The sequence below is a fragment of the Microcaecilia unicolor genome, chromosome 11 (assembly GCF_901765095.1).
Source record: "Microcaecilia unicolor chromosome 11, aMicUni1.1, whole genome shotgun sequence".
Lineage (NCBI taxonomy): Eukaryota > Metazoa > Chordata > Amphibia > Gymnophiona > Siphonopidae > Microcaecilia > Microcaecilia unicolor.
This window is the reverse complement of record NC_044041.1, coordinates 194,617,651-194,629,419: the sequence shown is the minus strand read 5'-3', so window position 1 is coordinate 194,629,419 and position 11,769 is coordinate 194,617,651. Positions and strand designations below refer to the sequence as shown.

Genomic DNA, 11,769 nt, shown 5'->3' with positions numbered 1-11,769 from the left:
ATGTAAATTCTCCTCTCATTTCCACTATCCATGATTTATTGTAAGCCACATTGAGTCTGCAAAGAGGTGGGATAATAAGGTGGGATACAAATGCAAAAAACAATAATAATAAAGATTTTTTCCATCCCCAGGTCCTCCTTTCCTATTTCAACCCTGTTCCTTCATGCCTCCTCTTCAGTTGTCAGGATAACCTGTGCCTTTTCCTCCTTATTTTTTTTCCTTTGAACTAAAATGAATAAACCTCCTTGAAATGTAATATATTCAATTTAAGTAAGCAATAAACAGCAGCAGCAGCAAATAAACAAGTAATCCAGGACAGTATGATGTTTGTTTCAACTGAGTGCAGCTCTCCTTCCTGTCTGTTTCGGCCTCCCATTATTTGAAGTCCGAAACTACCTGCTTGTTTACTGTTCCCTCTTTGTGGAGTTTTCGTTTTGAGGACACCAGAAGTGTCTTTTCTGTTGGGACATCAGGAGAATGGAACCAGGTACTTAGAGTGCAGAAAGATACCTCTGTTTTTAGGAAAGTTTTGAAAAGTCAACTTGTTTAAGACGGTGTATTTTGCAGCCAGTTATGAAAAAGTGCTCCTTAATGAATGTTGTGTTTTAAGTTTCGAATATAATTGTATTGTTGCCATCGCAGTGTTGACTTTGTGTTCATGTATTTTATACTAAATGTTTATTTACTAACATTTTTCCACTTTGAGCCTGCAAAGAGGTGGGATAATAAGGTGGGATACAAATGCAACAAATAAATAAATTATTATGCATGGGTTTTTTTGTACTCCACCTTGGAAAAAAAAATGGAATATAAGTCATAAACCATAACCTTTACTTCCCTATATTCTTAGTAGCCCCTAAACCCATTGCTTAATTTGAATTTATGCCACCCTTAACCAAAATCTTATCTCCATTTTATTTTGCTCCCACTGCTACTGGGATCTCTAAGATTAGAGGCTAATATTGTTCAAGTAAAAGTAGAAAAACATTGTTTTATTTTTGCAAGACATCTGGAAAAGACATCTCTGGCAGGTGCCTTCAAAGGTGACATTTAAAAATGGCCTCCCTCCACCGCTCTCCCCCTGCCGAGCTCACTTTCCCCGCTCGAATCCCCCCCAGCTGCAGGCGGAAAGCAAGTGAAGCGCTCAGGCTCCTCCCCTCGCCTCGAGCTCCGGCTCAGAGAGGCGCCCACCAATGGAGCGTCCCGAGCGCCACCCGCCACCGCGCACCCCCCGCGGCTCGGGGCCCGGCCAATGGGGAGCGGCGGCCGCTGCGGCTCGAGCCGCCGAGTGTGTCAGTCAGCGCGCGCTCTCTCTCTGCTCTGGCTGTGCAAAGCGGTCGCTCGGTGGCGCCAGTCAGTCGCGGCCAGCGCTACCTGCAGGGAGCGAGCGAGGGGCGGGGCGAAGGCGCTCGGTTTCCGCTGAGACGAGCTGCACGACCTCGCGCGGGAGCCCACTCTCCGGTACCGGGGAAGAAGCAGCAGCAGCATGCCGCTCGCACAGCTTGCCGATCCGTGGCCCAACATGCCGGTGGTCCAGCACGACCCGGAGGTGAGCAGGAAAAGCACGGGATCCGGCCGAAGCCGCCGTGCAAGTGGCTCGTGCCTACGTTGTTCTCTCTGTGCGGCCAAGTTTCTCTTTGCACCAACCTGAAAGTCACCCCCGGGGCTGCGGAGGTGACTTTTACGTGTTTTGCACCTCTTTTCATTGATCAGGAGTTGTGGAATGCAGCGGATGGAAACGTTCTGCACCGTAGAAGGGTTCCTTGAGGGTGGGGGGAGCTCTTGCCTTTGCTGAAACACTGTTTGCACCTTCGGGGGGAGGGGGGAGTGTGTTGACACGGAGCTGTGCTAGACTTACACGTATAGGTGTTTGATGCCTGGGGCATTATATTTGTAGTAACATAGTAGATGACGGCAGAAAAAGACCTGCACGGTCCATCCAGTCTGCCCAACAAGATAAACTCATATGTGCTACTTCTGGTGTATACCTGACCTTGATTTCTATCTATAGTAGTAGCTTTTGGGATTGTAGATCCACGCTTGCTTTTTGGACCTCGGGGTTTTAAATGTCTATTTTCTTATGTAGTTCCACTATTCATTGAGCCTGCAAAAAAGGTGGGAAAATGTGGGATACAAATGCAAGAAATGAAAAGTACGATGTAGCTGGATTTTGTATGCAAACTGCAGATTCTCATAAAAAGTGTGAGCTGGCAATAAATCCTTCTTGTTTGTTAATGGGGAAAAAAACAACGTACCCGTGAGGTTGAAGTTGGGTCTTATCGAAGGAACACCCTGTTTCTCGGCGCTAGGAGCTTGTTAAACGGAGCTTATGTAAGGGATTTAGGAATTACATTTTGAAAGTGCTCCAAGCAGAGGGTGGGATGACTACCTCAGTGCTGAACTAGCAGACCGAGGTGTCGGTTTGATTCCAGGTGCTGAGGGGGCTGCCCTGTCGTTTTTGCACAGTATCTTGCAAGAATCATTCGCAGTCATATGCGTTTTAGTTTGAAATTCATTCATGTATTTTGTGACCTGTGTGCTAGCATTTACCATAGTCTTTTTGGCAGACATACCGTCGGGATTCCTTGAATTCTCTGATGCTGGAGGGCTTGTTTCTGTAGGGAGCTCAAGGATTCATAATGACATACTTACTGGATTATAGCACTGATCTAAGAAACAACAAAAGTGCTTTCGGATTCTGGCAGTACTCCTTTATTCTCCCCCCCCCCCCCCCCCCCCCCCCCCCCAGTAGAGACAGCTGGGTTCCTGAAGAAAATGAATAAAAATCTTGGTAGTGCTTTCAAATGAAGTTACAAAGGTAAACAAGTTGTAGGTGAGACCTTAGGCATTTGGGACTAGCCTTTGATCCCTTAATCGGTCATGTCAGCAGCACTGCCTATGTCTAGTAGAACTCTAGAAGTAACAAAGTATCGCTGTCTGACTTCTGTTTCTTTGTATCCAAGTGAACTAACAGGGTAACAACTCTGATCCTTGTAAACAATCTGTGAAAGCTCCTGCTATATAAATGTGTTATAAATCCACACTGCATGTTTAAGGATAAGCAGCATAAAATCTGTTTTGCTGTTCTGGGATCTTGCCAGTTGCTTGTGACCTGGATCGGATGCCTTGGGAAGCGAGGTACTGGGCTCGATGGACTGTCCCAGTATGGCAATGCTTATGTTTAATTTATTAGGATTTATTTACCGCCTTTTTGAAGGAATTCACTCAAGGCAGTGTACAGTTCTTGTAGAAATAATAATTAAAAAAAAAACATAAATTGGGTTTCTTCACTATTGCAGGCACTTCTGATAAGGAGTGGAGGAGTGACCTAGTGGTTATTTATGGTGGTGGACTTTGGTCCTGAGGAACTGAGTTCAATTCCCACTTCAGGCACAGGCAGCTCCTTGTGACTCTGGGCAAGTCACTTAACCCTCCATTGCCCCATGTAAGCCGCATTGAGCCTGCCATGAGTGGGAAAGCGCAGGGTACAAATGTAACAAAAATAAAATAGATACTATTGGAGATTCTACATGGAATGTTGCTACTATTGGAGATCCTACATGGAATGTTGCTACTATTGGAGATTCTACATGGAATGTTGCTATTCCACTAGCAACATTCCATGTAGAAGGCTGCGCAGGCTTCTGTTTCTGTGAGTCTGTGCAGGACGTCAGACTCACAGAAGCAGAAGCCTGCGCGGCCACATTGGTGATCTGCAAGGGCTGACTTCTATATGGAATGTTTCTAGTGGGACTCTGGGCAAGTCACTTAACCCTCCGTTGCCCCATGTAAGCTGCATTGAGCCTGCCATGAGTGGGAAAGCGCAGGGTACAAATGTAACAAAAATAAAATAGATACTATTGGAGATTCTACATGGAATGTTGCTACTATTGGAGATTCTACATGGAATGTTGCTATTCCACTAGCAACATTCCATGTAGAAGGCTGCGCAGGCTTCTGTTTCTGTGAGTCTGTGCAGGACGTCAGACTCACAGAAGCAGAAGCCTGCGCGGCCACATTGGTGATCTGCAAGGGCTGACTTCTATATGGAATGTTTCTAGTGGGACTCTGGGCAAGTCACTTAACCCTCCATTGCCCCATGTAAGCCGCATTGAGCCTGCCAAGAGTGGGAAATTGCGGGGTACAAATGTAACAAAACAAAAAAAACAAAACATTGGTGAAAAACATTTACCAGCTGATAACTGATCTTTATATTCAAAGTCTGCTGAAAGTAAAAATGTATAATGCATTTCAGTAACTTTTTTTTTTTTTTCCTCTCACAAATTTTAATTTTCTTGCCAACGAAGCAAACATTTCTCAGTAATCCTATTATCAGTGGCTAGAATCTGTTCTTACTGAAAAGAGTTTCTGGTGGCGTATGCATTGCTGCTCTAAGGAAGTAACAGTGTTTTAGACTGAAATAAAGGAATGCATGTCCATTATACTGAACCTTTCTGCATGCGCTAGACATCCGCTAATGATTATACATGTCCTGTCTATTCCTGTCAATGATACTCAAAGCTTAGGAGTACATGCAGCATATTTTTAAATGTCTCTCGTAATACTGCCTCGGTCCTAGCTTCTACACCGTGTCAGATTCTTGTTTTGTGGTTTGTAAAGATCCTTTATGCCATAAGGAATAATAAAATCACAGAACAGTGTGTATACTATTCAGGATACATAATGGCGCAATATATTGCCTATTATATGGTGAAAATAGCCATATTAAAAAGGAGTCGTTGTACAACAGAAATACTCCTACCCAAGGGGTTGGTAATAAGCCAGTAATAACTCTAATTTAGCAAAATAAATACAGAAATAAATACATAAGTAATGCCACACTGGGTAAAGACCAAAGGTCCATCGAGCCCAGCATCCTGTCCACGACAGCGGCCAATCCAGGCAAAGGGCACCTGGCGAGCTTCCCAAACGTACAAACATTCTATACATGTTATTCCCGGAATTGTGGATTTTTCCCAAGTCCATTTAGTAGTGGTTTATGGACTTGTCCTTTAGGAAACCATCTAACCCCTTTTTAAACTCTGCTAAGCTAACTGCCTTCACCACGTTCTCAGGCAACGAATTCCAGAATTTAATTATGCGTTGGGTGAAGAAAAATTTTCTCCGATTTGTTTTAAATTTGCTACACTGTAGTTTCATCGCATGCCCCCTAGTCCTAGTATTTTTGGAAAGTAATAGCCCTGTTGAGGCAGTTGTTTGGGTGTACCTAACATTTTAGTAATTGTTTACCTGACATTCACATCTAAACCCAGTTCAGTTATTGTTTGTTTGTTTTTTTTGTTGTTTTTTGGAGTTGTATCTTAGCTTGCAGAGACTGGTCAAAAAAATACTAGTTGTTGCACATCACTATACCCCGGATTCTATATAGGTCACCCAAAGTTGGGTGTGCGAATTTGGGCACAGATCCCAGATCCGTGCACTAACTAGTTAATGAGCTGTTAATCAATAACTGTTAATTGGCACTAATTTGCAGCTACATACAGATCTGCCATGCGCCCTGTTCTATAACTTGTGCTTAAATGACCTGCAGCTCAAGGGACGTGGCCATGGGAGGCATGAGTGGGTCGGGGGTGTTCCCAGAATTTAGTCACAATGCTATGGAATAGTAGCATTTACGCATCCAACCACCATTAGTTGCGCCCCAGAATTTACATCGGGTTTCAGCAGGCAGTAAGTGCTTACATTCAGTTAGGCATGAGATCTGCGCTAAGTTAATATTCTGCAATGGGCAGTCTGCGCAGAGCTTTCTGGTCACCGCATCTCAAAAAAGATATTGTGGAATTAGAAAAGGTGCAGAGAAGGGCGACGAAAATGATAAAGGGGATGGGACGACTTCCCTATGAGGAAAGGCTAAAGCGGCTAGGGCTCTTCAGCTTGGAGAAAATGCGGCTGAGGGGAGATATGATAGAGGTCTATAAAATAATGAGTGGAGTTGAACGGGTAGATATGAAGCGTCTGTTTACGCTTTCCAAAAATACTAGGACTAGGGGGCATGCGGTGAAGCTACAAAGTACTAAATTTAAAACGAATCAGAGAAAACTTTTCTTCACTCAATGTGTAATTAAACTCTGGAATTCGTTGCCAGAGAATGTGGTAAAGGCGGTTAGCTTAGCGGAGTTTAAAAAAAGGTTTGGACGGCTTCCTAAAGGAAAAGTCCAGAGACCATTATTAAATGGACTTGGGGAAAATCCACTATTTCTGGGGTAAGCAGTATAAAATGTTTTGTACATTTTTGGGATCTTGCCAGGTATTTGGGACCTGGATTGGCCACTGTTGGAAACAGGATGCTGGGCTCGATGGACCTGTGGTCTTTCCCAGTATGGCAATACTTATGTACTTATGTGCCTAACTGGGTGCCATTTTCTGAATTCCCCCCCTCCCCGTGTTTAAATTGCACCAGAAATATAGGCTGTATGATCTCTTTCTGTTGTAATGTTTCCTCATCCTGCTGTCGTCATCTTCCCTTTGAAGACAGTGTGCCTGTCCCTATGCATTCTTGTGTTGGGCATAGTGGGAGAAGAGAGGAAAATACAAATTAATACACTGAAGATTTGAGTTTCTGGCTTCCTGATCCAGTATAAAGCCAGAGATGCACCAAAAAAATAAAACAAAAACCCAGTGAAGAAGCTGACATTAAGAAACAAATCTTACCTATACAAATATCAAGCTCTCTTTGAATTTTATCTTCAACATTTAAAGGTTAACTGAATAGATTTTCCTAGTTACTGGTTCTTTAAACCTATCAACCTTGGCGTAGATATCTCACAATGCTTCAAGGCCTTATAAAAACCCATTCCTTTTGGTTCTGTTTGTTATCTCTAGGTCTAATGGGGTTTATCTCCTTCCCCTTCCTTTCAGCTAGTATGTGCTTTTCTCAAACATTGTCATGTTCTCTTTAGATTGGACTCGTTTTCATGACTCATAAGTCCAGTCATTCCTGTTCTCTGCCCTTATCTTAGCTTCAACTGAGGATAAACATGTCTACAGCTTAATGATCCTTACTCAGATCTCACAGGCAACTTGCCCTAAAAGGAATATGAAAAAACTGATAACGGAATTAACACTTTGTTACCACCCTCTCCTCAAACACACACACACACATTTTCTGTAGAGAGGTCATTTGTTTCATAGTGTTAAGTACATGTGACTTCAAATTTACATCTGCACACTGTGACACCAACTGATTTAAAGCAAGGCTTCCTGATTGCTTATATCTGGGAGAGGGTTGCGGCAGGGGCATAGCCAGACAACAGATTTTGGGTGGTGGGTGGGCACCAAATGTTCTGCCCCCCCCTCCCAAAACCATCACCATAAAAATATCTCAGCTGGCAGGAAAACGCTTCTTTCCACCTTGGCAGTCTGCAGCAGGCATGCACAGGTGCCAGTATCATGGAGAGTAGCGTTTTCGTTACCATCAGGGGGAAGTCTTCAGCTGGCCAAGCTTGGGATCCCCACCAGCTACCGCTAAACGTTTGCTACTGTTGGGTGGGCCTGAGCCTTAAGTGGGTGGGCCCTGGCCCACTCAGGCCCACCTGTGGCTACGCCACTGGGTTGCGGGAGGCCTAATGAAAGTTACTGTTTGTTGTATAAATTAGGCATCTTCTGCAGACATTCTTCCTGTAGTTTGTATGCACAAGTACCAACCAGGTTAAATGTCTGCGTTCAATGAAAACAAAGCTGACAAAATCAACTTGCAGCAGTTAGGGCAAGATCAGCACAGCATCTGTTATAGAAAAATGCAGTATCCCTGAAATTAACACAACCCAATACTGCCCATTCTGGTACTGCTATATTGTAATTTTCAGCTCCCAAGATGATGAGTTATTACACAGCGTACAACATATCTTTGGAAATAGCTAATTCCATTAAAAAACAAACAAAAAAAACTTTTCTACAATCGCCCAGCACTGGAAACGACAGGGGGTCCCGTCGGTTAAGAGATGGCACAATAAACTGAAACATGTGTGTGAGATGGAAAGACTCTTGGCAGTCAGGAGACATCAAACGCACAAGTGGCATGACATATGGCAGTTTTTTTGTTAATGCAGCAGGTAATGTTTAGAACAGGCACATACGAGAAGTGTGAGTGGCACATAGTGAGACAGTTGTGTAGGGCGGGGGTGGGAGAGTTTGGGCAGGATTTAGCAATAGATGGGGGCTGTTGATAAGATGGGGGATGGGGGAGGGATTTTGTTTTCAATAAAAAAGTTGAAGTTTCTACAGTTTATATTTAACTAGCCGTTCAGCCCGTAAAAACGGGCTAGTATAGGAGGGGGGGGGTTGAAAGGCCCCCCACCCCGCCGCCGAGTTCGCCGCTGCCGCTCCCCCTCCGAGTTCATCTTCCCCCCCCCCCCCCGGAGCTGTCGCCACCCACCTTCCACCCAGTCGTACTGCTGAGCTGCCGTGGCCTTCCTTCTTCTCTGCCTGTGTCCCGCCCTCGTGTGACGTAACGTCATCGAGGGCGGGACACAGGCAAAGAAGAAGAAGGAAGGCCGATGGCAGCTCAGCAGAGCTGTGTGCTGCGTGCCCTCGCTGTTTCAATAGCGGAGCGAGGGCCCGACTGGGTGGAAGGTGGGTGGCGGCGGCGACTCCGGGTGGGGGGAGCATTAGCGACGACGGTGTCCCTCACAAATGCGCAGTAGAGACCCTCTCTGTTCCGCCCTCGTCATTACATATTGACGCGGGGGCGGGGCAGAGAGGGTCTCTACTGCGCATTTGCGAGTGAGTACGACACTCGCCATTTATATATATTGATTGTTGTACTGTGGCAGTAAATTGCACTACCTGGGTTTCATCTTGTTTGGACTACATTGTAAACATACCAGTGTAGAGCAATGAATATTGTATGTTGTCTAATGAGAATTTTCAATAAAAGACTTCTTACAAATAAAAAAACAAAACAAAAAACTTTTCTAAGTAACTCATCCTAGGAGTTTTGTCTTAAGCATGTTAAATTGGATGATGCTCACGCGATGATCTTAAAATGGCCAAACAGGTAGAAAAGGTGGTGGTCAAAGCCAGAAGGATGCTTGGGTGCAAAGGGAGAGAGATGGCCAGCAAGAAAAAAGGGTGATAGTGCCCTTGTATTAGTTTCTGGTGAGGTCCTATTTAGAATATTGTGTGCTATTATGGAGACTGCTCCTTCATAAAGATATAAAAGGATGGCGTCAGTCCAGAGGGCGGCTACAAAACTGGTCATAAGAATAGCCATACTGGGACAGACCAATGGTCCATCTAGCACAGTATCCTGCTTCCAGCAATGGGCATTCCAGGTCACAAGTACCTGGCAGAAACCCAGTTAGTAGCAACATTCCATGCGGAACCTCAATTAGTAGCAACATTCCATTCTACCAATCCCAGAGAATATCAAGATTCTGGAATCCCAAAGAGTAGCAACATTCCATGCAGAACCCCAATTAGTAGCAACATTCCATTCTACCAATCCCAGAGAATATCAAGATTCTGGAATCCCAAAGAGTAGCAACATTCCATGCGGAACCCCAATTAGTAGCAACATTCCATTCTACCAATCCCAGAGAATATCAAGCTTCTGGAATCCCAAAGAGTAGCAACATTCCATGCGGAACCCCAATTAGTAGCAACATTCCATTCTACCAATCCCAGAGAATATCAAGCTTCTGGAATCCCAAAGAGTAGCAACATTCCATGCGGAACCCCAATTAGTAGCAACATTCCATTCTACCAATCCCAGAGAATATCAAGATTCTGGAATCCCAAAGAGTAGCAACATTCCATGCGGAACCCCAATTAGTAGCAACATTCCATTCTACCAATCCCAGAGAATATCAAGATTCTGGAATCCCAAAGAGTAGCAACATTCCATGCTATCAATCCCAGGGCAAGCAATGGCTTCCCCCATGTCCATCTCAATAACAGACTATAGATTTTTCCTCCAGGAACTTGTCCAAACCTCTTTTTTTTTTTTTTTTTTTACCCAGATATGCTAACCGCCACTAACATCCTCTGGCAATTCTTTGAGTGAAAAAAACATTTCCTCCTATCGGTTTTAAAAGTATTTCCATACATTTTCATTGAGTGTCCCCTAGTCTTTGCACTTTTTGAAAGAGTGAAAAATCAATCCACTTTTACCCGCTCTGCACCACTCAAGATTTTATAGACCTCAATCATATTCCGCCCCCCCCCCCCCCCCTCAGCCGTCTCTCTCCCAAGCTGAAGAGCCTTAACCTCTCTAGCCTTTTCTCATACAAGAGGAGTTCCATCCCATTTATCGTTTTGGTTGCCCTTGAACCTTTTCTAATTCTGCTGCATCTTTTTTGAGATACGATGGCCAGAACTGAACACAATACTCAAGGTGCAGTCGCATCATGGAGCAATAAAGGCATTATAATATTATTGTTCTTATTTTGCATCCCTTTTCTAATAATTCCTAACATCCTGTTTTGTTTTTTTTGTCCACCTCCACACACTAGGCAGGATTAGACACAGATTCTCAGAATTGCAGGACTTAGGTCCAGATGCACTAAACTTAACGAGCCATTAACGAGCAAGTAGTAAACCCTGGCATGCACTAAATATTTTTTTTCCCGATGACGGTAGCAGCTAACGAAAACGGAATGCAGATGAGCAAATTGTGTAGAAACCCAATTGTAATGAGATGCACTAACCTTTTCCGATTGCCTTAACGCTGAAATATCTAACGAGAGGGTCTGTACCTCTCGTTGGGGCTGCGCGGGATTGAAAAATTGCTACAAAAGTAACAAAAAAAAAAAAATAGCGCTCCGCATTGTCAGTTTTCACAGGTGCGGAAACTCCATGTCAGTTTTAGCAGTGTCACTGTGAACGTCTCCCCACCTCCTTATCCTCTTTGTATATGTGTGTGTGTTGCAAAATAACTCCCCATCCCCCTTTGCTTTTGTATCACGGTGGACGCGCTGATCCCTCCTCCGGAGCTGCCTATGTGCTGCTAGAGCCGGCGTGGCATAACGCTTGGCTGCTCTGCGCATGCTCGACCGGCCGATTGGCCGACTGTTTAACGATGGAATAGAGAATGCAAGTGAGCTACAACGAGCAGCTCATTTGCATTCCTTTTCCTTAATGTATGCCCGTTCCTTACCGATTTGCTAAGGGAATCGGTAAGGGAAGGGCTCTAACGATTGTTTAGTTCATCTGGCCCTTAGTGTTCTACTCTGGCCAATTTGAACCTGCCTCCGGCTGTATGGGTACCACTGACCCTGCCGTGTTGGCTGCAATGTGGGTAATGTTGGTAGTGTTTGGGTACCATGGGTGTCTTTTTTACTAAGGCGGGCTCACATTTTTAGCACGCGCTAAACGTTGAGATGCCCATAGGAATGCATTGGCGGCTCTGACGTTTAGCACGTGCTCAATTTTAGCGCGCACCTTAGTAAAAGGGGGTCCGTGTTTGGTAATTTTCTTTTTCTTGCCATGTTAATTACTCCTATTCTTGCCGTGTTTGCAGTGTTTATTCCTCTACTCTGTGGCTCTCAATAAAGTTGCAATGCAAACCAACTTGTCATAGTTAATGCCTGCCCTGTAGTTTCATCCTACTTCAGCACAGAAGCGGGTTGTAGAAGGAGCCCCTCCAATGGACAGGATTCATTCTCTCACCCCTCTGCACTCCTCAGCTGGATAGTCACCAGTGTGTGGCTAACCTATATCCTGTTTGTCCATGGAGAAAGTGAGGTTGCTTACCTGTAACGGGGGGGGGGGGGGGGGGGGGCTCCCATGGGCAGTATAAGTCGGCCACAC

The 11,769-nt window shown here is 44.6% G+C and overlaps 1 protein-coding gene across 1 annotated transcript in view; it reads left to right on the top strand.

The window, feature by feature from the left end:
- Window positions 1–1,399: 1,399 nt before the first annotated feature.
- The window catches only part of RPS6KA1 (ribosomal protein S6 kinase A1), a 186,611-nt gene continuing 176,241 nt past the window's right edge, over window positions 1,400–11,769 (top strand). The window contains 1 exon segment of the mRNA XM_030218336.1: window positions 1,400–1,549. Within this exon segment, the coding sequence (XP_030074196.1) occupies window positions 1,487–1,549 (63 nt within the window). The 5' untranslated portion in view covers window positions 1,400–1,486.